General features: G+C 42.1%; 1 protein-coding gene across 1 annotated transcript in view; it reads left to right on the top strand.

Annotated features, from left to right (window-relative positions):
• Nucleotides 1-27495, top strand: part of LOC132379454 (catenin alpha-3-like) — a 1635404-nt gene that overhangs the window by 1103288 nt on the left and 504621 nt on the right. Inside the window, exon 9 of the mRNA XM_059947342.1 lies at nt 20425-20517. Coding sequence (XP_059803325.1) covers nt 20425-20517 — 93 coding nt within the window. The remainder of the gene's footprint in view (nt 1-20424; nt 20518-27495) is intronic.

Raw genomic sequence — 27495 nt, forward strand, 5'->3', positions numbered from 1 at the left:
TTTTTTTCACTTTGAGAGAGCAGGGTTCCTGGAATTTTCTGCCAGATAGTAGAGCAGTACCTTTTGCAGTGGACAAAGCACAATAGCAGATAGTGATGTTCAGAAGGCTTTTAGGTAGGCACACGATTGAGGGATATGGATCACGTTCAGGCAGAAGGGAGTAGGTTAATTTGGAATTATGCTCAGCACAGATATTGTGGGCTGAAGGGTCTGTTCCTGGACTGTGCTGTCCTTTGTTCTTGTTTGTTAAACTATCAGACTTCTCAAACCTCTGAGCTATCCACCACTGGAGGTACAACATCCAAAATGTATAAGGCAAACATTGGATTAAAAAAAGGGAAAATACCGGAGGTCTCAGGAGATCAGACAACATCTTTGGAGAGAGAAATAGGGTTAATCTTGGTTCAAGATTTTGGATCTCCCCTCCTAACCATAGGACTACATTCATTTGTATGTATTTTGAAGTAATTGAACTTCACTTTGGATCAAATGAACATGCAACAGATCTGCATACTGCACCCCATACATGCAGCTTGCTTCCAGCAACACAAGAGGACTTAAAATGGTTCTTGTTGTATTAGCATCAAAACTCTCCAATATCCAACCCTTCAAAGACTCTTTTTTCTCTCTCCAGAATGGTATCTGTGTCCTGGAACCTTTTCCCTTCAGGAGTGTGTGTTAGAGCACTGGCACTTTTGATCCCAGATCTTCCTGTCACTTAAAACAATGAGGGCCATTAAATTTTCTAGAGTGCACTGGTTGAGGGAATTGGTATCATTCAGTGCATCGTGTATCACGCAAGATCTCATCTGCCATCCAAAACAAGTGCTATTTATCCCACAGCAATATTGCAAGAAGTGCAAGGGCTTCCTTTATCTTCCAACAACTTCACTAAAGCAATCATCTGGCCATTTGGCTCAGTGTTGTATGGTTTGCTGTGGGCAACCTACTCGCAATGATGCACTTAACCAGCATTTAATTGGCTGTAAATCACTTTGTGTAACCAGAGGCTCCAGAGCACTGTGGACATCTTTTCATATAAAAGAAATCTTTTGTGTTCTTCCAATGTTTTTGAGGATTAGAAACTTCACAAATCTGGAATCCATCTTTCAGATGAGCTAACAAGTCATCAACAACAGTCTTAGATCCCCCGCATTAGAGTTCTTGTTTGGTGCCTAAGCCAACTTTTTTTTCTCTCAGCTAGCTTCAGCAAGTGAAAGAAATTATTAAATCATTATCAGCTCACTGCTTATGGCCACATGATATGCAAGAGTTAGTATCTGTATTTCCCACATGGCAGAAGTGATTGTATGTACCACAGCGATTTTCACATAAAGCATTGCACAATTTGAGGACTTGAAGTATATTTATTTTACTTAGCGATATAACACAGTAACAGGCCCTTCTGGCCCAATGAGCCCACACCTCCCATTTACACCAATCAACCTACAAGCACATACAATTTTAGACTGTGGGAGGAAACTGGAGCACCCGGAGGAAACCCACATGGTCACAGGGACAACAAAAAAACACCTTACTGAGAGTGGCAGAATTGAACCCCAGTTGCTGCCACTGTCAAGGATGATGTTCTTGTAAAATGTGAAATACTATAAATTGCATGACTTTAAGGTGCTCAATAGAATTCTGAAAGTTCTTTCCCACTTTCATTATGGGCCAGGGATTTCCAGGAATCAGTGGGGAATGTTCATTTCCACAAGGAGACTCTGATCATATCTTTGAATCGTTTGCCCTATCTACCTGGTTATCCCATCACATGATAAAGCTGTGAAAAGAATGTTTCATGTTTGTTCCTGGCATCAAATGTTGGATATGACGACACAGCCAACTAAATGTAACAAGTATAACGGGGATAGTAAACTCACAGCAGGAAATAGTGAATTATTGGTTCTGTTATCCTTCCAGTGATGTGGAAGATTTACCACAACAGCATTGGTGGTGCCTTTCTATTATTGTAAGGGAATTGCAGTGGGCAGTTCAGGTCTTAGAAACAGAAGGTAGGGCAAGGATCACTGCTGACTGTAGACTTAAGTTTTATACATCTTGATCTTGAGGCATTCTTAATTGACTAAAGATTGTGCTGCAACTCCAAAGATGGTGGATGATTTCATCATTGATGATTCCTGAAATATCTGAAGTATTCCAGTTTTTTAAGGTTTTATCCTGAATTTTTGTTATTGGATGGTAGCTAATGGTTCAGCAGGCCAAATTGATAGAGGACCTTTCTTCTGTGGATGCTAAGTTCAGGACCAATCCTCTCCTCTGCTCAATGAAGAAGTCAACGATGGCTTGGAACTCAGATTCCTCATGTGCACAAATGAATGACTTGCCTTGCTGTAGGATCTTCATAAAGAAGGTTTAAGGAAATATAAAGATAGCTGAAAAGTGTTCAAGCAGACAATTAACAAGGGCAAAAGGGGCCAGGAAATATCATTGGTGAACAGAATTAAGGAGAATCACAGGGTATTTTAAACCTGCTTCATGAAAAAGAGGATAATTAAGAAGAAAGTAGGTCTATTCAAGGATAAAGGATGGAAATAAGAGCAAATGAATGAGCCAGCAAAAAAGTACTTTGTGTTGGTACTTACTGAGGGAAAAGGAATTGGAGAACAGTTAAAATAGAGTGGAGCATACTAATGTGCTGGAAATTTTGAGATTAAGGAGATGGTACTGGGTTTTCTGAAAATCTTTAAGTTGGATAAATCCACAGGACCTGATAGCATATATCACAGAAAGAAACAAGTGAGGTGATTGCCAAGGCTTTGACAAAGATCTTGTGTCCTCACTAGCAAAATGCAAAATCCCAGTGGACTAGAGTGCCATGTATTTAATAATTCAGTAATTTTTGAGTAATATTGTAAAAATAGAATTTTTTGTTGTTTACAGTATTCATTACTGGTTATATTTAAAAGTACGTGCATGGCAAATATCATTATAACACTGCATCGTAAGTGTGTGCCTTACCAAAGTAAGAAATTAAAACAACATCTCCAAACTCCATGTTTTTCTTATAATTAGTTTTACTTTTTGGAGTTACAAAACGTAACGGAGGTGATGAGGAGGTTTTAAATGAACCCAAGATGATTACTGATCTGTTGAAGCACAGTGAGATGATTGAGTTAAAAAAAAAGCAGCAGGGAGCCATTTGAGTTAAAAAGAAATTCAGCACATGTTCTACAAAAGGGAAGAAATGGCTGAGTTTTAAAAAAGACAGTAAACAGACAAATTCACAGGTTCATAAACTGTGACTACTCAAAGATGATAATCATAAGTTTAAAAATAGGGCAAAAAATGGCTGGCTAGTTTGAAAAGTTAGGTGTGTTTGATGGTACTTTGGACAACTGCCTGATGTATACTGAGTGAATTGAGCAGTATTTTAAAGCAAATGAAAGAGTCAATGAAAAGCAAGTGCCAGTTTTGTTGAGTACAGTTGGTGGAGGTACATACAGTTTTCTTTGAAGTTATAGTGCTCCAACCAAACCAGCCAAACAGAGCTTTTCTGATACCATGCTAGTAATTCAGGAACATTTAGAAACAAAACCTGATTGTAGAATGCTGTAGGTTTCACAAGTGGAATCAAAAGCAAGGGGAGTCTATTTCAGCATACATGATTGAATTGAAGGGATTATATGAGCATTGTCAGTTCAGTGATGGGCTTAATAATGCACTGGGAGATTGCTTAGTTTGTGGAATCTTACAAAAAAGCATTCAGAAATGACTCTTAACTAAAGCACAACATAATTTAAAAGAGCAGTTGAAAATGCTGTATCAATGGAAGCAACAGCCAGAGGTGCAATTGATTCACAGTCAGGAGTGAAAGAGAGCATGAACAGTATTGCAGATTCTAAACAGATACCCTGCCTGACTAAACAAATTGCGTTATTGGAGCAGGGGCTCCCATGCACCAGACCAATGCAGGTTTAAAGGCCACACCCGCAGAAAAAGTAGGACACATACAAAGAGAATGGTGGCCAGACAAAAAATAAATGAACTGCACAGGGATGAGAAAAAGATGTAAAGTAAAGCTGCCGTTTCAAAACGAGTACTAAGCTACATCAGTCTGACTTTGAGGAAAAATCTGATAATGATGAAAATGACAGAGGACTGGGTTGCCTTGAGATATTAAGTATGAAAACTAACAATAGACAAGCAAAATGGCTTGAACTGAAGCCTGAAGCTATCCAACTAAGAAATTACACTCGAGAAAAGATAACTCTTATGGGATTGGCATTTGTAACAGTGAAATACAAAAGCCAACAAGCCTTATTGGGCTTGTATGTGGTGAAAACAGGAGGGCCGGCATTCTGGAGCTGTGATTGGCTGAAATAACTAGAACTTGATTGGAGGCCCATCCAAATTTTCATGTCACATCTCTTGAAACAGAGTCAACTGAAAACAAATTAAGAACGGTACTGAACAATGCCATAACAGTGTTCAAAGATGGCATTGGAAAATTCAAACATATCAATGATTAAAATTGTGTAAAGTGAAAATGTCACACACAAGTTTTACAAAGCCCATCCAGTTCTTCGTCCCTTGCATGGCAAAGTCGCCAGTGAGCTGGATCACATGGAGGCTGAAGGAATTCTTTCCAATGTTGAGTGGAGCCCATGGGCAAGGCAAGTGGTCCCAGTAGCCAAAATGAATGGGTCTATCAGGATCATTGTTACTAGTGAGGGTGACAAGGGCTATCTCCAAAATCTCAAGACAGTGTTAAAAAGATTAGAAGATTAAGGACTCAGAGTATGATGCAACAATTGTGAATTCTTTAAGCTAAGCATCACTTACTGTGGTCACACCATCAATGCACAATAATTACACAAGTGTGCTGAGAGAATTCAAGCAGTGGTGGATGCCCCAAGGCCAAAGGACATGTCACAGTTGTGATCCTTTTAAGGATGTGTCAGTTACTACCACTGATTCCTGCCAAACCCGGCTACTGTGCTCCACCCCTTGAACCCATTAATACAGATCGGGAAGAAATGGCAATGGACAAAACTGTATGAGGTGGCTTTCCAAAAGGTAAATCAAGTGGTGGCATCGGACACTGTCCTCACACATTAGGATCCACATCGTCCAGTGAAGCTTGTCTGTGATGCCTCGCCTTATGATATCAGTGCAGTCATGTCACATGTTATGAGTGATGGAAGTGAACATCCCATAGCCTTTGCATCATGTTCCCTCACCATTGTAGAAAAAAGTTATGCACAGATTGACAGAGAGGCCTTGAGTCTGGTTTGGGGTGAAACACATTTCCTGCAGTAATTATATGGGAGAGCGTTTACCCTCATTACTGATCACCAACCACGGGTGTCCATTTTCAATCCACAGAAAGATCTCCCATTAACAGCAGCAGCATGAATGCAGAGATGGGCTCTGTTTTTTTGGAGGACACAGCTACAAGGTCAAATTCAAGAGGACAGCTAATCACAGAAATGCAGACAGATTGTCCCATTTACCCTTGGAAAAAGAAATACCTGAAAAAATTATAAGAGTACACTCTGCTTGACTTATTCTCCACCAATACCAATCAAAAGTGTTCCTATTACGACAGAGATGATCCAAAGAGAAACCAGAAAAGACCACACACTGTCTCAGGTCTACATGGCCACCTATAATGGCTAGAATATGCTGCAGAAACTCCAAGTTCACTCATTTTTGCTCAAGAAAGTAGATGGGGATTTCTAGGGAACTACAGGCCAGTGAGCCTCACATTAGTGGTGGAGGAGCTTTTGGAGAAAATATTGAGGGATGGCATTATGTGTGTTTGGGATGGCAGAGTCAGCGTTGTTTGCAGGGGAAGGCCCGCCTTGTAAACTTGACTGAGTCTTTCATAGAGGTGACAAAGGAGCTTGCTGAGAGGAAGGTAGTGGACAATATCCACATGGATTTTAGCAAGATCTCTCAGAATCCGTTTGTTATCAATGCAATGCATTGCAAAATTTGTTGTTATCTGATAGTATAACAGTGCAAGACAAAAATTGCTGCAAGTTACTAAAATAAATAATTCGAAAGAAAAATTCTGAGGTAGTGTTCATGCACTTATAAGTCATTCATAAATCTGATGGCAGAGAGGAAGAAGCTGCTCCTAAAACATTTTAGGGCTCCAATACCTCCTCCCTGATGGTAGTAACATGAAGAAGGGTCTCGGACTCCATTGAAGGGTCTCCATTGAAGAAGGGCAATGGACTTACTGATGGGTGATACCTTCTGAGTTATCACCTTATGAAGATGATGTGGAGGGCTGTGCCCATGATGGAATAAGCTGAGTCCACAACCCCTCTCCAGCCTCTGTCATGTGGTAGAGATGCAAGCAACCAGAATGATCCTTACCATACATCTGTAGAAAGTTTTGGGTGGCATACCAAACCTCCCCTGTAGTATAGCCATTGATGTGCCTTCTTTATTATTGTATAAGTGTGTTGAGCTCGGGATAGATCCTCTGTGATGTTGGCACCCAGGTACTTGAAGCTGCTCACCCTTTCCGCCATTGATCCCTTGATGCGGACGGGTGTGATTTCCTTTGACTTCCTCTTCCTGAGGTCCACAATCAACTCCTTGATCTTGCTGATATTGAGTATGAGGTTGTGGTTGTGACACTGCTCCATCAGCCGACATATCCCCTTCCTGTACGACTCCTCCTCACCATTTGAAGTTCTGCCGACAACAGTAGTGTCATCGGTGAGTTTATAGATGGTGTTTGAGCTGTGACTGACCACTAGGTCGTGGGTGTAGAGGGAGCAGAGCAGTGGGCTAAGCAGGCATTTTTGAGGTGCACCCATGCAGATTGTTAGCAAGATGGAGATGGTAGATTAGTTGATTCTGAAGATAAAGATGTGTAGGATCCAGGAAGGGTTGCAAATTTAGATTAGGATCTGGATTTCCAATAGAATTTAAGAATGGAAGGCTGTTATTCTGGCTGGAGGTCCATGACAAGTAGTGTTGCACAAGATTCGTGCTGGGACCTCTGCTGTTTGTAATGTATAGTATGTCAATGATTTAATTGAAAACATATAAAGGGGTGGATTATTAAGTTTGTGGATGCCACCAGGGCTGGTGGGTTTGTGGACAGCATAATGGGCTCACAGGGAATACAGAAGGATATAGATCATTTACAGATGTGGGCCAAGAGTTGGCAGAGGAGTTTAATGTATGAAAGTATGAGATGTTTCACTTTGGGAGATCAAATGAAAGGAGGAAGCATACAATTCATAGTAGGGCCCTTGATAGCATTAAGGTAGAAAGTTATATTGGTACCCAGTTTCATAGTTCTCTGTAAGTGGCTATGCAAGTGGATACGATGGTAAAGAAGGCATTTGGCGTGCTTGCCATCATCGATAGGGGTGTTGAGATAAGAGTAAAGACGTCATGTTGCAGCCAAATAAAACTTCTATGAGGCTACAATATTGTGTACAGTTTTGGTTGCCCCATTATCGAAAAAATATAATAGTCGCCAGTTACCAATCACACTTTATTTACTTGCTTATAAGGAGAACATTTCGGCCCATCACCAATCTGCTCTGAAACGTCAGCACATAATTGTCAATTTTTATACAAACGTAGATGTTGATGCGAAAGAAACCTTGTGCACCTTCTAATTCCTTATTTGCGTATCTAAGAACCAATCGCAATACATTTCCAGGTGCTGATAACCAATGAAATCTACATGTTAATGGTTAATAATATCTTAGAATTAGTAAAAAAATAATTGTCCAACAGCTAGTAAGTGACTTAACAATGCTTCCTTATCTTATTTTGGAGTACCTGGTGACCTTGAGTCTCAGGCTCAAAGAAAGAGGATGTTCACTATGAGTGACTGGAATGTGTGTGCACACTGTCTCTGCCAGAACAGTATCTTAACCCTTGCCTTGCCACCGCTTCCACAAGGTGAAGACTGTGGAGAAGATTCAGAAGAGGTTTACCAGGGTGCTGTCCGGATTAGAGGGTATGAGCTATAATGAAAAGGTTGGACAAGCTTGGGTTATGCCCTCTAGAGCATGGGAGACTGAAGGGAGACCTGATAGAGGTTTTTTATATGAGAGGCATAGATAGGGTAAAGAGAAATAGTCTTTTCCCCAGCATCAAAAAGTTAAACACCAGAAGACATGCTTTTAAAATTAGAGGGGGAAAGTTGAAAGATGATGCGCAGGGCCTGGATGGGTTACTATGTGTTGTAGAGGAAGCAGCTAGTTTTGTTGAGTTTAAGAGGCTTTTAGGTAGACATAGGGAAATGAAGGGAATGGACAGATATGGGTGAGATGCAGGAGAACATTTAGTATAAATATCAACATCGTGGGCCAAGTAGCCTGTCGAGTCCTGTACCATTTGTTGTCTGTGTTAAATTACTTGGGTTCTGGCAGAGAAGGGCATGCTATTTTTATAACAAAAGATAGATAAATCTGAGGTATTTGGGTGACATGGTAGTGTAGCCGCTAATGTAACACTATTACAGCGCCAGGGACCCAGGTTCAATTCCACTCTGTCAGGAAGGAGCTTGTATGTTCTTCCCCATTAGAATGCAAGCTTCTTCTGGGCGCTTCTGCTTTATCCCACAGTCCAAATGATGTATCGGTCTTATGGGAGTAATTGGGCAGTGTGATCTCGTTGGTCAACAAGGGACCATTATCATGCTACATCTCTAAACAAAATAAAGTAAAATTAAACAAAGTGTTAATGATGTTGTAATGAAAATGCAGAAATTGAACGTTCATTAATGTTAACTACTTAAGGTCGTCCAATGCTTACTTGACATACATATGCATTTTCAGTATGGAGTACTGCTCAGAGGTTCCAAACTCATTTGATCCAGAACACTGACACTAAATGAGCACTAGCTGGGATTTTTTTTCTGATCAGAGTGGCTCTGCTGTTCACTGCTTTCGTTCACCAGGCCATTGGTTTATAAGCGGCCTTCAAATTAAACAATAATTACATTCCACCACCCGGCTCCGCCACCTCTCAAACTTCTGACAATGTTGCATTACAGGGAGGGAGGCTTGTGGAGATGTGGCCTTAGATTTATGATAGGTGTTTCTGCAAATTCTCACAGTCCTAGACAGCTTTGCAGAAAATTAATACAAGACGGGAAAAGAATCTCACAAGGACAATATGTGAACAGTGGGAATATAACCACGAGTAAAGTCAAGTCTGGAGCTCAGTAAAGTGACGAATAATAGAATTCCAGACTGAGGCCATTAAATATATGAGAGGGTGATGGAGCATTTGGTGGAACATTAAAATACAGAGAGGTCTGAGTTGAGTTTTCAATGCATGTGTTTAACCTAATAAGTGTAGTTACTGTGATCATGGTATTGGGGTGGAAATCTTCATGTGGGAATGAGGGGGTGATTAACTGGAAAGGACAAATATCCAGGAAGGAAATGAAGTACAACAGACTTGATTAAGGAACATATTACAGGGTTGGAAAGAGAAAGTATGCTTGAGGACATCTACTGGTTGGAATTAGAAAACAACAAATGCAATAGTCGTGTATAGAGCAAGAAAACCAGAAAATATTTACTGAGAAGTGCTTGAAGTACAGGGTTGTTAATGCTTCGGTCACTGCAGAACTTGTATTTATACACGACAAAGAAGTGGGCTGGGAAAAAACATGTGGATGCTACCTAACCAGCAAACTGCCTTTTGCTAAAGGTCCCTTTAGGAAAACACTATAGGGTTATTAAAACAAAATCTTCACACCATTGGGTTTATTCCAGATAAACGTGAGGTAATTGAGAGTACTAATGATCCTAAGGAATATTGAAGGACGGAGAACCTTGCCATACACATCCAGAAAATCCCTGATGGTGAAGCAGAGCTAGATACTGCAGTGAAGAAGGCAAATGGGATACTGCACGTCATTGGTCATTGCAAGTACAGGGAGGTAATGCTGCAACTTCATAAAACATTGGTCAGAGCTCAGCTGGATGCAGTCCTGGTGGCTTAGTTATTGGAAAGATACTATCGTGCTGGAGAGGGTGCAGAGGATATCTACCAGGATATTGCATGGAAGGGAGCATTTCAGTCAGAAGGAGAGATTGCAGAGTCTAGGACTAGAGAAGAGAAGTTTGAGAGAGGACATGACTGAGCGATGTAACTTATTAGCAGAGATGAATAACTCTAGAGGATGTGGATTTAGAGGAAGGAGTAAGAGACTTGGAGAGAAGCTGAGGGAGACCATGTTCATCCAGATGGTGAGAAGTATCTGGAATGATTGCCTGAGGGACGTGGTGGAAGCTGGGACACTGACAGCATTGAAGAAGTGTGCAGCCAAGCACAGGCAAGACTAGGCAAGGAAGACTATTGGCTGAATCTGGAAGAAAGGGCACCCACTGGTCACTATGTATGTGGTGGGCTGAATGGCCTGTTTCAGTGCTGAACGCCTCTGTTCTCAGAAATAAAGGTAGAAAATGTGGAGCTTCAGGCTATGGTCTCCCAGTTTTCCATTGGATACAGTTCTTGTGGATGTCAAATGTGCTTAACAAAGAGAAGACACTGACAATTACAAACCAGTTAGTTCAACTAGGTTGTGGGGAGTCTTTCAGAAAAGGTTAAGCATGGGAAATTTACTGCCACTCGGCAAAACAGGATCTAGTAAAAAGCGCCTGTATGGATTTGTTAAGGCAAAACGTATTTGAGCAACTTACAGAGGGGAAAGGGAGGATGCCTGAGAGCAGTCAAGTTGACGTGAATATAGAATTTCAGAAGTTGTTTGTTGATGTGTTACTCATGAGGCCTATGAGCAGAGTTTTCACCATTGTGGTTAACTGCTGACCCCTGGGGGACAGCAATTTAGAAAAGAAATTACTTAGAAGTTCTATTTGTTTAATGAAACAGTTTCTAGTTTAACTTACTGGCTTTCCCCTTTAGGGAGAAATACTAATATATCTGGGATCTAATGTCAATCACTGACTGAAAAATATCTTTAGTTGAGTTTAATGAGATACTAGAAGTTTTGCAAGTACTCTTTACCATGCCTCAACTTGTTCCACAGGGCAGTTTTATTACTGGGGCACAAAGAGATTCCCCCGTAAGGTAAATCCCAATGGAACATAGATCTGAACTTAGCCCCTTCAGCTGACAACCCCAACTTTTAACATGGGTCTCTGGGACCCATATACCTGACCCTCAATGGGTCATCAGCCACCATCAACCCCTGCTCCTACTCACCAATCCCTCAGCCACACCCAGTCCCTTGACTCATGACTCCCCACTTCCACACACACTTCACGGATTCCCACTACCTACCAACTTCCAACCAGCCCAACCCTCAATCACTATCGGCTCCCTGGCATCCAAACTTCTTCCCAGCCCATATCACCATCATGCCCTAGATTCTTCTGTATTCAGTCAGCAGGTGGTGACTTCTCTCGGTCCTCACCTTCCACACCACCAGTCCTTGCGTTTTTGCGTTCTCACAGCTTAACCTTTACTGAAAGTCTCCCCACAACCTAGTTGAACTAGCTGGTTTGTAATTGTCAGTGTCTTCTCTTTGTTAACGAAGGATGTGGAAGCTTTGGAGAGGGCGCAGAGGAGATTTATAAGGTTGTCCCAAGGATAGAGAGCAGGTCTTATGAGGATAAGTTGAGTGATTCTAGAACTTTTCTTTTTAGAGTGAAGGAAAATAAGAGTTGATTCCATAGGGGTGAACAAGGTAGAATGAGGCATAGATTGAATGGATAGCCAAAGACTTTTTCCCTGGACAGAAATGGCCATGGGGGGTGGGGGGGGGGGGGGTATTCTAGGACAAGAGAGCGCAACTTCAGGATTGAAGGACGTCCTTTTAGAACTGAGATGCGAAGAAATTACTTCAGTCAGAGGGTGGTAAATCTGTGGAATTTGTTGCCATAATTGGCTGTGGAGGCCAAATCATTGGGTGCATTTAAGGCAGAGATAGATTGGTTCTTGATTAGCCAGGGTATCAAAGGGTATGGGGTGAAAGCAGAGGAGTGGGGATGACTGGAAGAATTGGATCAGCCTGTGATTGAATGGCAGAGCAGACTTGATGGGCCGAGTGACCTATGTCTGCTCCTGTATCTGATGGTCTTATGGCTAATACATGGGGGCATAAATTTAAGGAGGAAGATAAAGGAGGGTGTCATAAATTTTTACTCAGGAATTGGTAGGTGTGTGGAACACCCTGCCAGGGATGATGGTAGGGGCAGATATATTAAGCATGTGTATAATAGAAATGTGGAGGGCTATGTAGGAAGGATGGGTTAGATTGATGCTAATATGGGTTAAATGATCAGCACATCATTGTGGGCCGAATGGCCTAAACTATGGTGTAGTGTTCGATATCTATACAGTAGCAGGAGAGGCAATATGCTGTCTGACCTGCTGAGAGCTTCCAGCATTTTCTGTTCTTTATACACAATTTTAACATCTGCAGTTATTTTTTTTTAATTTTCACTACTCTGGTTTAATTGCTTTTCAGTTATTTAAAGGATAGAATTTCGATCAGATTTGTTGCTATAATAGTGGGCCTATTAACCTTGGCATTAAAGTCACACCCCAATCACTCATTATTGTCATTTATTTCCTTGCATCAGTGTTTCTTGTGAAGCATTCTAAAAAGATAAGACGTGATTTGTTCTCACATAAAAAAAACATTCAGTTATTCCAAGATGCAAGGAAGTTTCTTTGCAATCTCCTAACACTCAGATGTCCTCTGTGCAGTCTCCAGGAGCTCTAACAATTTGCCTTATGGCAGGTAGAGCCAAGAAAAGATCTGGGGTTTAAAGGTGGAGATAGAAAAGGTCTGGATTTCTGGCAACTGGCAGAGTTGTCAGAGCTGATATGAGGAAAACCTTTTACCTTGCCAATCATTGGCAGTGGAAGTCATAGCCTGACAGATTAGCAGGAACAGATGTAACTTTCAAAGTTCATAAATGCTTGAGAGAGATATGAGGATTGTGTGGGCCAAGTCTAGGTAACAGTTCCTCTTCCAGACAGACAGTGGGAGAATCAATGTGCCAGCACCCCTCTCATAGACTCATATAGTCTGTGATTCTTTTGCACAAAGATTCACAAGAATTGGGAGCTGGATTGGGGTGAATAGAATTCATTAAATTGATACTGAATGAATGAATGAACAAATTAATAAATAAGAGTGTGTGTGTGTGTGTGTGTGTATATGTATATATAGGGCAAAGGAAAATAATGCATGAATGTGGGGGAAAATACAGAGAATAAACATAAGCCTTGTTCAATTGTTCTGTGTGGCCAGTCCACCTGCTGGACTCTCAGTGTATTCTATGCTGTTGATTATTAAGTAAGTTGATGTTCAAGTTCCTGGGTGTCGGTATCTTTGAGGAGATAACTTGGACGCAACGTATCGATGTTGCTATAAATAAGACAAAACAGAGGTTATATTTCATTAAGAGTGAGGAGATTTGGTTTATCACCACAAACACCTGAAAACTTCTACAGATGTACAATGGAGAGTATTCTGACTGGCTTCATCACCGTCTGGTTTGGGGGGAGGAAGGGGGGTACTGCACAGGATCAAAGTAAGTTGCAGAAAGTTTTAAAGGTAGTCAGTTCCATTATGGGTACAAGCCTCCATAGTATACAAGACATCTTCAAGAAGCAGTGCTTCAGGGAGGCAGTGTCCATCATTAAGGACCCCCATCACCCAGGGCTTGCCCTCTTCTCATTGTTATCATCAGGAAGGAGATAACAGAAGCCTGATTTCTAAATGGACATTGAACCCATGAACAATACCTCACTACTTATTTTTATTTATTTCTATTTTTTGCACTACTTATTTTAACTGAACTATGAAATATCTATATCTACCTCTCTCTCTCTCTCTCGCTCTCTCTCTCTATATATATATATATATATATATCTTTATTGTAATCCATTTTTTCTATATTATCATGTGTTGCATTGTACTGCTGCCACAAAGTTAACACATTTCTTGACATATGCCAGTGATACTGAACCTGATTCTGATATTTATAAGCATCAGTTATGTAGTTTATTCATGATCTCACTTCTGCAGTGTACTTGTCCCTTTACTTAATGAAAGCTCTTAATGCTTTGGAGGCAGTGCTAAAGAGGTTTACTGGATTAGAACTTGAAGCAGGTGAATTGTCTTCTGAGGAAAGGCTAGACTTACATCCACTGGAGTGTCAAAGAGAAGAAGGCATACAAGACTCTAAGAGATCCTGACTAGTGAAAGGATCTAGAGCTAGGAATCTCTAAAAATAAGGGATCATGCATTTAAAATAGAGATGAGATGATTTTTTAAAAACTTTCAGAGAGCCGGGAGTATTTGGAATGCTCTTCTTCAAAGGAAGCTGAGTCTTTGAATCTGTTTAAGCTGGAGTACATGGAGTACAAGGGGATCAAAGGTTAGTGCAGGTAGACAGGATTGAGGTTACAATCAATTCAGACCTTATTAAACAATCATGAAGGGTCTTGGCCCAAAACATCGACTATTTATTCCTCACCATAGATGTCGCCTGACCTACCGAGTTCCTTAAGCATCTTGTCTGTGCATCTGCAGAATTTCTTGAGCTTATTAAATGGTGGAGCAAGGTCAAGAGGCTGAATGGCCTACTCATAGTCCTTGCTTGTACATGTCATTAAAATTATGCTTCTCCCTGGCAAAATCCAGCGTGGTGAAAATTTAACAAGTAGTCAGAGAGGTTTTGTTTTAAAAAAAAGGTCTCCTTCCCTGTTACAGACATCTCCTCTTGCAAAAAAGAGGCAGCATGTAACTCCAGAATGATTGCAAGCAACAGACTTTAGCACTCTCATCTCTCATCCAAAAGCAATGTTTATTTTTTCTCTGCTCCATTAAACAGATAGTTCAACAAGCTTGATTCATTTTTTATGTTTGTTCCATCTGTTGTTCAGAACTTTTCTCTGTGTTGGATCGGCTTTAAAAGGACAGAGAATGGAAACAGTCTGGACTCCTTTCACACCATACACTAGCCAGAGTCGGCCACACAAACCTGTATCAGGGTAATAATCATTTCTCTCCTGAGGCTGGAAATTAGCAGCTCCTGCCTCTATATTTCCATACTTCCTTACAACAGGGAAAGAGGCCATTTAGCCCATCATCAATGTCAGCTCATAGGACAATGCCCACCCCATTTTAATTTTCCTTGTAACTTATTCTCCAAATTTTCCCCATAGTTCTACTGCACATCTATACTAAAGGAACTTAGCAGCAAAAAATTAATCTACAGGTCCACATGTCTTTGGAAGCATGAAAAAAAACAAGTTACAATGTTTTACTGAGCAGAAGAGATTGTGTAGATGCTAGAAGTCCAGGGTTTTGGTGAAAGGTCTTGGGCCAAAACAGTAACTGTTTATTCCTCTACATAGATGCTGCCTGGCCTACTGAGTTCCTCCAGCATTTTACTCTTACAATCTTTTACCTCGTGTCCACTTCTGCTTCTGACCCTGTTCTGATTAGCCTTCTGGCATGGGAGAGCTGAGAATTAAATGGTATTTCTGGAGATGATTGGGATAATGAATAAGGGCGTCTGGCTGGGGGAGGGAGAGGAGAAGGAACAAAATTTATTCATGGAGAGCATGTAAACTCCAGACAGAAAGTAGCAAAATTGTCAGGATTGAAACCAGGTGACAGCTATGCTACCCTTTGTTTGCCCTTCTCCTCTGTCGCATTTCTCTCAACACTTAAAATCCAGTTCCTGCATCAGCAACACGATTTACCTTCTATTATCCCGACAACAGCCAGCAGTTCCCCTTTCTGCCCAGCCCCCAGGTCACAACAGTAGATCACCTTCCCTTCCCCTCTCCCTCCACCAACCGGGGGGGCAATAACCCTTCCTGATTATGCTGATCTTCTCTAGAGATACCATTGGATGTTTAATCCTTCCATGCCAGGAAAAGTTTGGTTAGAAGGTCAGAGGCAGAAGGGTGTGCAAGTCCTACACTGTCGGGCCACTCTGTTACCATATCTACAGTTATTATCCACCTGGAACAGGTGGTAACTCAGCCTGTTGCCAGTCAGCAAGTACTGGCCAGTCAGTTGGCCTCTGTCTGTCATGAGCATGGGGGATCTATCAAAATCGAGTGGTGGCACTGAGCTGTTGATGCACATCTGGCGTTAGCCTTCCCTTAAACTTCTGTCTAGGAGCAGTTGAAGAACATATGGGGAGAACAGGTTACAGAGAAATTTAGTGGAGGGAATGGGATTGTTCTGAGAGCTGGCAGAGAATGTCTTGAATTTTGTAAGGAAGTTTGCCAAGAGCACAGATAACCCATCCCCACCCTCCTCTCTTTGCCCTCTTGCTTCCTTCTCCTGCTAAATCTGCACTCAGCATGGATCAGTTGTTCAGCCATGATTGAATGACAGGGCAGAATGGATGGGCCAAATGGCCTAATTCTGCTCCTATGTCTATACCCCGGTTTGGGGTTCTGATGTAAATGTTAAAATAGCCATTAAACCCCAGTACAGCCACCACTGCTCTGAAGGTTCATGATAACTTCTGAATGGCCAGGAACAGAAAAGTTAACAGAAAGGAGTGGAGCAAACACGAGGAAATCTGCAGATGCTGGAAATTCAAACAACAACACATACAAAATACTGGTAGAACACAGCAGGCCAGGCAGCATCTATAGGGAGAAGCGCTATCGATGTTTTGGGCCGAGACCCTTCATCAGAACTGGAAAGGAGTGGAGACAGTTTAGATCACCCTACCATTGAGCACATTTAAAATGAGAACAGCTACAACAAAGTAGCATCCATCATCAAAAACCACCACCATCCAGGTCATGCACTCTTCGCACTACTACCATTGGGAAGGAGGTGCAGAAACCTTAGGACCCACACCTCCAGGTTCAGGAACAGTTACTAACCTAGAACCATCAGGCTCCTAAACCTTCCTGGATAACTTCACTCACCTCAACTCTGAACTGATTCCAAAACCTACAGCCTCACTTTCATGGACTCTACAGATCCTGTTCTCAGTATTTGTCTTCTTTTGCACATTGTTTGTCAGTCTTTATTTTTGACTACTTTTACTTTCATAAATTCTATTGTACTACTTTATTTTATTGTAACAAACGTACATAAAACTTACCCACCTTACTGAGACGGGGATTAGACAGCTAATCCACTCATGGGAAGAGGATTAATCATTTAAAAAAATACAATGAAGCTGCTTGACTTAACCTTAAGTTATTCTAATTTAAGCTCATGTTTTACCTTCGTACTGGGTTCACTTTTGCTGAGCCCACTCCTCAGTAATTCGTCGTCATGGCTATCACCCAAGGTCGAGGGTCGAGGATGATGGTCTTTGTTCCGTTGATCTATCACGGAGCGAAGATGCCTGTGTGTGTATTTGTTTAATGTGTACTTGATGTTGCACTCCAAGAAGCACATGATACTTCATAAATCAACCAACTAATTCCAATGGCATGGAAACCACGACGATTGGAGCTGATGGATTTGTTGCAGCCTTCATCTCCCTTCACAGCCGTTGAGTTCCAAGTAACTCCGTCCGCCTGTTCCACCGTTGAGGTCTTGGTTGGATTGTTCTTTGTCACCCTCGACCTTACCACCATGGGTGACCCTACCAGGACCATAGCTTCAGATGGCATCGCTCTCAGTTTCTCAGGACCACACAAGCTTCTCCACCACAACAAGGTGACAATCCACGGAGAAGCCCCAGTAATTGCAATAGCCAGGACAAACAGGCAGGGTTGAAACCTATGGCATCAGTTGTCGAGCAGGAAGATTCAGTATGGTGTCTCCTGAACCCTTTGAGCTACCAAACAGCAGAAACTCCACATTAATCAGACTGTTAATCCCACTTCCCTTCACCATCAACCCCCAGCTACCAGCTGTTGCCCCTGAGCACCATGATTGAATGCCACTAGAACCGACCCTGCAAAAAACCACTAGTAGAAGCCCACCCAGCCCCTTCCTACCCCAACACCCTGCTCACTGCCACCATTTAGTAGTTCATATTTTCTGTCTGTAGAAACACAGAATTAGCTCATAAAAATAGGTGACACAGTGATGAAGCAGTTAATGCTGCTTTCTTGCAGCTCCGGGTAACCAGGTTCCCAAAGGTCATCCACAGTGTAATGGCCCAAGTAACACACAGAATGCTGGAGCACCTTGGAGGCTCAGGCAGCATCTATGGAGGGGAATGAACATTTTGGGCCAAAACCCTTCATCCGGACTGGAAAGCAAAAAGCCAGAATAAGAAGGGGGCAGGGAAAGGAAGCTGGCAGGTGATAGGTGAAGCCAGGTGAGGGGGGAGATGGATGTGTAAGTCGGGGGTGGGATGAAGTGAGAAGCTGGGAGGTTAAGAGTGGGAAAAGTAATGGGCTGAAGAGGGGTTTGAATTGGAGAGCACAGTGGACCATGGCAGAAAGGGAAGAAGGAGGGGCACTATGGGGAGGTGATAGACAGATGAGGAGAAGGGTAAGAGGGGTTATCTGCTGTCCTTTCCTCCCACACCCCCCCCCCAACAACCCTCTTTCCAGTCCTGATGAAGTTTCAGCCCAAAACATCGTTCGTTTATGCTGCCTGACCTGCTGAGTTCCTTCAGCAATTTGTGTGTAACTCTGGTCTTCAGTATCTGCAGATACTCTTGTGTTTACATGATGACCTGTTTTTTTGCACCCCTCCAAACCCTAATCATTCATTCCTTCAACTAAAGACATACTCCGCCTGTACCACCTAACACCCACAAAGTGCATTGCTACAATTGATCTGTAGCCTGCACTGTCCAGAATAAGGTCAGCTGGTGTATGAGAGCAGCAACCACCTCAAGAACATGAGCTATTGGAACAGAATTAGGCCATTCAGCCCTTCAGGTCTGTTCCTCCATTCCATCAAGGTTGAGATATTAACCCTCTCAACCCCATTGTCCTCCCTTCTCTCCATAGCCTTTGATACCCTTACTATCAACCTCTGCTGTAAGTATACCCAATGACTCGGCCACCAAATGCTACCATGGCAGGAAATAACTCAGTCGTCACTGCTCAGTCGGAATCTCAGATTTCCCTACGTTCCAGTGCTGTGGCGGCATCTTCACCACCCAGACTGCATGGATCAGCTTCTCCAGAGATTGGGAATAAATGCCGGCCTGATTCGTCACACCCACGTACTGCGGAAAAATGAAGGGAGGAGTAGAAGCAGGATCTTAGCAATTCGTATGTGCAGCACACATGATGCTGAATACTTTTAAAAATTCCTTCTCAGGATGTGTATCAAATAGCTAGGGCCATTCCAGTGAGCAGTTAGTTATCAATTACATTCGTCACTGCACTGTAAACACTTTAAACCGCTTCTTATAATGCTGTTTACTTTGTAGGCATATGCTGGTATTGATGTATTTATTCCATGTTTGTATTTTAACTGCAACTTTATATTTTATATAATTCTTTATTCTTTATAATTCTTGAATGTTGCTTTTTGCTGCACGCCACACCAAAACAACATAGCAAATTCCCAATACATGTAATTGTATATGGTGAACAATGTTGATCCTTGACCCTGGACCTTGATTGGTACTTAGGACAGAGGAGACATATTTTCTTTCCCTAAACGTTATTGGATTCTAATGCCATCATTGTCACTTTTATTAATCGCCGTATTTTGTTTGTAGATTTTTGTTCAAACAGAATTCTCTGACTGCCGTGGTGTAATTGAAATTCACATCTTCTGAATTACCGACAAAATGCCACAACCAAACTGTGATATATTGGATTCAGAAAGTTTGCAGCAGTGAAAATTTATGAACAGTCCAAGGAAGTGTGAAAAACATGGAGAGGGAATTAGAAAGAATGAGGGAATGAAGGGAATATGTGGAGTGAAGATGAGAGGTTCGGTTTCACATACTGCTGAACATTAAAGCTGACTTGATCTATGAGTGCAGATCCAAGCAGCTTTTCAAACTAGCTTTACTTCAGCACAGTTTTGCTTCAAGGTTCCCAGGGCTTGAGAGATGGACCACTCCTGGGTCGCTATCAATACAGAGATCAATGATCAGTTAGGGAGATTATTCACCTGTCAGGAAAGTGGTGACATGTGGAGAATATTGCCATCAGGAAGGTTAGACATGGTAAACTTCTCTCTTTAGCCATGAGTTAAAGTATCTCTCTTCAAGGTTACCTCTGGTTGCAAGGAGAACATTTGTATCTTGCTTTAATAGTTTAGTCAGGTCGGACTAAAAATGGCCCAGTAACCCTGAGGCTCCCTTGGATCATTCTGAATGTGAATATTATATAATATAAATGTTGCATTATGTTTTAGCAAGCTTGGGATAAACTGATTTACATAGACATATTACTATTTCAGTAGATTTCTAATTAGTTAAACCCTTAAAGTATGTAATATGTTAAATATTTATGTCTATAGCTATTTTGTGAGATTGGCTGGGTGACTTTCCTCTTCTGATTTTGCAGGTGGCTAACCTTGCTTGTTCAATGTCAACCAACAAAGAAGGAATCAATATTATTCAAATGGCAGGACAGCGCATCGAGACCCTGTGTCCACAGGTAGGGAATGTGCAGTATCTGAATGTTATTCATGGAAGCTGAAAAGTGACTAAGAACAGGTCATCTTACAATCCATCTTCTCCAAGTCCATCCTGTACTCTCTGGAATGGCTGACTCTTGTTACATTGTACTGTAGTTCTTCATTATTGTCTCTTTCGAGCTTATTGCTCATTTGTCATGTTGCAGCCTGAAGAACTAGCATGAAACGAAGCACATTTCTATCCTCAGAATTTCTGAACTGTTGTCAGGTATAGGCACAATCATCACAAACAACAGTGAGGTAATGGTCTAATAGTTATTTTCTTGTCTTCAGCAATGTTGAATGTGGGGATATTCTTGACCAATGCTAATGGAGAACCTTCCGCTCTTTCCCATTTCATCTGGGCAGTGAAAGATGGCAGTTTCCATGCTCTGAACTCTATGATCCTATAAGGCTGATTGGATTTCAAACACTGATTGAGTACACATGGGTGTGGGCAATAGGTAGCTATCAGACAAGGAAGATTACTGGTGAACTTGATCTAGATCTCATCATTGGCCACCCACATTTACCCACAGTCAGCAGTCACCAATCGTCAGTGAGATCTGTCCGGTTTTATTCTTCTACTGTAGATCCAGCTGAGGCCACTTACTTCTGCAGAGAACATATCTCCCTCACCTCTGCTGAATTTAGAGCAATGCCAGGAGGTACATAAGACCATAAGATATAGGAGCATAAGTAGGCCATTCGGCCCATTGAGTCTGCTCCACCATTCAATTATGGGCTGTTCCATTTCTTCCAGTCATCCCCACTCCCCTGCCGTCTCCCCATACCCTTTGATGCCCTGGCTACATAGACCCCAGTAGGTAATATGGGGGCAATTCTATTTGCTCTTTTGTTAGGACTAAAGGTCAAAAGCTTATTTTTGAGTTTTAATAAGTTCACATTATGATGATGTAGCTGCTTGACTTATTGAAACCCAGTGAAAGGAATCTAATATGAGGAAAGTGGCTAAGGAAACTCATTTACATTAGGAACCAGACTGGCTTCCCCTTAAAAGGAGTCAACACATCAAAACAGCATTGATGCATTCCAGAGTTTAATTACACTCTGGTAAAAATGAACCCGTCTGCTCTCAGATGTACATAGGTTAACCTCATAGAACCATAGTGCAATATATGGCGAACACAGGCCCTTCAGCCCAGCTCACCCTTGTCAATCAAGTTGCCCAGCTGAACTGGTCCCATTTGCCAGCATTTGAACCATATTCCTCTAAGCTAGGGGTTCCTAACCTTTTTTTATGCCATGCCTCCGTACCATTAATCGAGGGGTCTGTGGACCCCAGGTTGGGAATGCCTGCTTTAAACCTTGTCTGTTCATGAACCTGTTCAGGTGGTACAATTGTATCCACCTCTACCATTTCCTCTGGCAGCTCGTTCTATTCACCATCCTTTGTGCGCTGAAGTTGACCCTCAGGTCCCTTTTAAATCTTTCCCCTTTTACCTAAACCTATGTCCTTTGGTTTTGTACTTCCCTGAGGAAAGGACTGTGATTATTTCCCTCATGATATTATAAACCTCCATAAGATCCCTTCAGGGAAAAATCCCTAGCCTACTTAGCCTCTCCTCACTCATAATCACTGGGCCCAGTAAATTCCACTTAAATTCGCTCTGCACCCTTTCTGGTTTCCTACATACAGTGCAGCAACAAGGACAGTGTGTATTATCTATTGTAGACTTATCAATGTCTTGTACATCTGCATCATGGCATAGCAGTTAATGCAATCACTTTACTGCACCAGCTAAGATCAGGGTTCGATTCCCACAGCTGTCTGTAAGGAGTTTGTTTGTTCTCCCATGGTCGCGTAGATTTCCTCCGGGTGCTCTGGTTTCTTCCCACATTCAAGGGTTAGTGTGTTATGGGCATGCTATGTTGACACTGGAAACACAGTGACACTTATGGGTTGCTTAGCAGGATTATCGCTGATTTGAATTGACACTGTATGTTTTGATGAGAAAAAAATTAGCTAATCTTAAATTTTTTGTGTTTAAACTGTTACATAACTTCCCAAGACCTGTACTGAAAATATCCTGGCTGGGGAAGGCAAGCATGCCAAATGCCTTCATTCCACACACTGGCAATCCGCGTTGCCACTTTCAAATAACCCTGTACCCCCTGTTCTGCAACATTCCCCAGACCCCTACCATTCACTGTGCTGGTTGTGCTGTTACCAAAATGCAACACCTCACCCTTATCTGAATTAAACTCACCAGTCATTCCTTAGCTCACTGGCCTAGTTGGTTAAGATTGCATTGTAATCTTAGATAACCTTCTTCGTTGAACATTGTATAGGGCTGCACGATGCTTTACAACGCCATCTGTAAGATTAGGGTTCGATTCCCACCACTGTCTGTAAGGGGTTAGTACGTTCTCCCTGTAACAGAATGGGTTTTCTCCGCGTGTTCCAGTTTCCAACCACATTCCGAAGAGTTACAGTTAGGATTAGCGAGCTACAGGCATGCTAGTGGTACCAGAAGCGGAAGAACTTGTGGGCCGCTCGGCACAATTCTCACTGATGTGATTTGATGCAAACGATGCACTTCATTGTATGTTTCCAGGTTTTGATGTACAGGTGACAAAATAAAGCTGATCATTACAAGCTTTAACAAAACCTATACCATCAGTTTTAGTGTTTCATGTTATCTAGTACCTCTTAAACTATTAAACTGGAAAAATATCTCAGCCGCGAATCTATCCAGTTCTTTAACTATTTTGTAGATGTCTAGCAGGTTATCCAAAGATTTCTGCTAGTGTAACATAAATTTATCCAAAATCCTTACACCTCATTAATCTGGCAATCCTTATTGTTCTCCACTGAACATCCTCCAAGACCACCATGTGAGGAGATAAAAATGTTAGCAGAGTTCCAATTGAGTGGAGACTTACTCCAGCTGTAACTAAAACAGAATGGTTTTATTAATTCAGCCCACACTCCACCAGCTTAAGCTCTTGTGCCTCCATGTTGGTCATAAATCTGCACAGTAACAGCCAAAATCTTTATCTCTTGAGCTTTATCTGTATTTTTCCTTGTATTTGGTTTTGATCCTACAAACATAGATGGCAATGAGGTGATGACATCCAGAGTTATGGGATCATGGAGTTTTACCGCTTGGAAACAGGCCCTTTGGAACAACTAGACCACTCTGATCTGTGATAGTGCTATTTGTCTGCATTTGGCCATGCCCTTCTCAATAAATGGAGAGTTACAGCATGGAGCAGATCTTTATGGCCCAATGAGCTGCATCACCCAGAAATCCACTCATTTAACACTCACCCAATCACAGGACAATTGACAATGACCGATCAACCTACTAACCGGTAAGTCTTTGGACTGTGGGAGGAAACCGGAGCACCCAGAGGAAACAAGAGGAAATCTGCAGATGCTGGAAATTCAAGCAACACACACAAAATGCTGGTAGAACACAGCAGGCCAGGCAGCATCTATAGGGAGAAGCACTGTTGACTTTAATTAATTTATATTTATTTAGCAATACAACATGGAGAAGGCCCTTCTGACCCTTTGAGCCTTGCCACCCCAGCAACCCCACAGCCCCAATTAACCCTAACCTAATCACAGGACAACGCACCAGTTAACCCTTCCGGTACCTTTCGGACTGTGGGAGAAAATCAAAGCACCTGGGGAAAACCCATACATTCCACGGGGAGGGTGTACAGAGAGAGACTCCTTACAGAAGAGCACCGGATATGAACTCTGAACTCCAGAAGGCCCTGAGCTGTAATAGTGTCACTCTAACTGCTATGCCACCATGGCACCCATTCCCTGGAGCGTGGGAGAACGAGGGGGAGGGATTTGATCTATGTATTCAAAATTATGAAAGGTATAGATAGGGAAACATAAGTAGGCTTTGTCCAATGAGGTTGCAAGTTTCTAGAACTAGAGGTCATGGGCTATGGGTGAAATGTGAAATGTTTAAGTGGAATCTGAGTAGGAATTTCTTCACTCAGAGGATGGTGAGAGTGTGATAAGAGCTGACAGTGGAAATGTTGGATACAGGTTTGATTTCAAAATTTAAGATAAGTTTGGATAAGTACATAGATGGGAGAAGTGTGGAAAGCTATGGTCCGAGTGCAGGTCGATGGGACTAGGCAGATTATTAGCATGGACTAGATGGGCCAAAGAACCTTCTTCTGTGCTGTAGTGTTCCATAACTCTATGAGTCTAGGAAGAAAGAGAGTTGAAGTGCCAAAGAAATTGAATGAGGAATTTCCAGTGGATGGCATGACTTCCAAGGATAGAGCCATTAAAATTGGGGATACAGTGACACACCTGGAAGAGCTGCTGCCTCACAAATCCAGCAGCCTGGGTCGAGAAATGCATGTGACGTTCTGAACAGAGGTCACCCGTTCTTGGCTTTGGAGAGGCTCCTATAAAAGCTTTTTCTACACTATTCTTGGTTGGTACGGCTGTAACGAAACCCAATTTCCCTCGGGATCAATAAGGTATGTCTGTCTGTTGCTACATTCTGAATTCAGTAAAGTAGGCCCGACAGCATCAACGTACCCATGCCAACCTTGTCATGAAAACACCCCAGTTATTAGTCCTCACTTTACCCATTCCTCCCCCTCCCTGCTCCCCAGCCCATTCATGACTGATGCATCTCCCTGTAGCACTCGCTCCACCAACCCAATCTGCACACATGTCTCACTACGCCGGTGTCTGGGACATGCTGTGTTGCATCAGGTATATAGATGCATTCTGATCTCCATAATCACTGTTCACATCCAGTCCCCCTGCTGTTCAAGTTTATTGTCGTTGGCATACATGATAAATGTGGCCAAAGTCAGCATGGTATTCTTAAAGGGAAATCTTGCATGAAAAATCTGGTGGAATTCTTTAAGGAAATAACAGGACGGCTAGACAAAGGAGAGTCAGTAGATGTTGCTTATGTGAATTTTCAGAAGGTGCTTAACAAGATTAGAGCCTGTGCTGTTACAGGAAACATACTATTGTGGATAGAAGATTGGCTGACTGGCAGGTGGCAAAGAGGGGAAATGAAAAGGCCTTTTTTTCACACGACATGTCAATGGATTGGATGATGGAATTGATGGCTTTGTGGATAAGTCTGCAAACAATATGAAGATAGGTGGAGGCGCAGATAGAACTGAGGAAACAGAGAGTCTGCAGAAGGATAGACAGATTGGGAGAATGGGCAAAAAAGTGGCAGAAGGAAACTAGTGTAGGGAAATGTATGGTCATGCACTTCGGTGGAAGGAATAGAGGCTATTTTCTATACAGGGAGAAAATTCAAAATTGGAGGTACAAAGGGATGGGAAAACAAAACAGAAACAAGTTATACAGAATACAGCAAAGGCACTTCCATGCTATCCTGAGAATCTCTGTTGTTAATCAAACCACAGGGAGAACAGTATGAAACACGAGTAGTAAATGTACCAAATACAGAGTACACTGATGAGGTAGTTAGGCTTCTATTCGAGGATGAAAGTGGGCTGAAAAATGGCAGATGGAATTTAATGCAGACAAGAATACGTTTCTGGTCGCCCCACTATAGGAAAGATGTTGAGGCTTTGGAGGGGATGCAGGATGCTGTCTGGTTTAGAGCACATGCACATGAGAGGCTAGATAAATGTGTTGCTTTCTCTGGAGCACCGGAGGCTGAGGGGAGATCTGATGGAGGTTTATATGATTATGAGAGGCTCAGATAGAGTAGACAGGATGTATCTGTTTCCCAGGATTGAAATGTCTAATACCAGAGGGCATTCACTGAAGGTGAGAGGGGGATGTGAGGGGTATATTTTCTACTCAGAGAGTGGTAGATGCCTGGAATGTGCTACCTGGTATGGTGATAGAGGCAAATACATTAGAGCTTTTAAAAGTCGTTTGGTTAGGCACTTGGGTGTAAAGAAGATGGAAGGATATGGACATTGTGTAGGTAGGTGGGATTAGTACTAGGTATTTTAGATTTGCTTTTTCGCTGGTTCAGCATAACATAGTAAGCCAAATGACCCATTCCTCTGCTGCACTGCTCCTTGTTTTAAGTGTGAGGTGTTGCCCTTTGGGAGGACACACCAGGGTGGGACTTACATCGTGAATGTTTAAAGCACTGAGGAGCAAAATAGAACAGAGGGATCTGGGAGTACTTGAAAATGGCATCTTGGGTAGATAGAGTGTAAAGATAGCTTTTGGGCACATTGTTGGTCCATAAATCAAAATACTGAGTACTGGAGTTGGGACGTTATGTCAAAGTTGTATGAGACATTGGTAAGGCCTACTTTGGAGTATGGTGTGCAGTTCTGACCACCTACCTACAGGAATGATATCAATAAGATTGAAAGAGTACAGAGAAAATTCATGAGGATGTTGCCGGAACTTGAGGGAATAAGTTATAAGGAAAGGTTGAATAGGTTAGGACTTCACAGGTACTCCAAGGAGCATAGGAGAATGAGGGGAGATTTGGTGGAGGTATACAATAGCTAGGGTAAATGCTGGTAGGCTTTTTCCACTGAGATTGGATGAAGCTAAAACTGGAGATAATGTGTTAAGGGTGAAAGGTAGAATATTTAAGGGGAACATGAGGGGATCTTCTTCACTCAGAGACTGGTGAGAGTGTGGAACGAGCTGCCAGTGGAAGTGGTAGATGCAGGATTGGTTTCAATAACAGGACTGGGCAGGTTAATAGTTTGGCACAGACTAAATGGGCCGAAGGGCCTGTTTCTTTTCTATAGTGTTCTATCATTCTATAAACTGAATCTCAGTGTAGTGTAGAGTAGGTAGCTACATGATAGCTTCTCTGCTGAACTTTTATGAATCAGGCTTATCAAAATACGGAAAATAGAAGAACTGCAAATAGCAAAAGCAAGCGCTGAAAGCACTGTTGTATATTCAGAAACTTTAATGTTAGCTATGCTTCTCATTCCATAAATGTTGCCTCAACATGCAGAATATTTACAGCAGATTT

This window comes from Hypanus sabinus, chromosome 22, assembly GCF_030144855.1.
Source record: "Hypanus sabinus isolate sHypSab1 chromosome 22, sHypSab1.hap1, whole genome shotgun sequence".
Classification (NCBI taxonomy): Eukaryota; Metazoa; Chordata; class Chondrichthyes; order Myliobatiformes; family Dasyatidae; genus Hypanus; species Hypanus sabinus.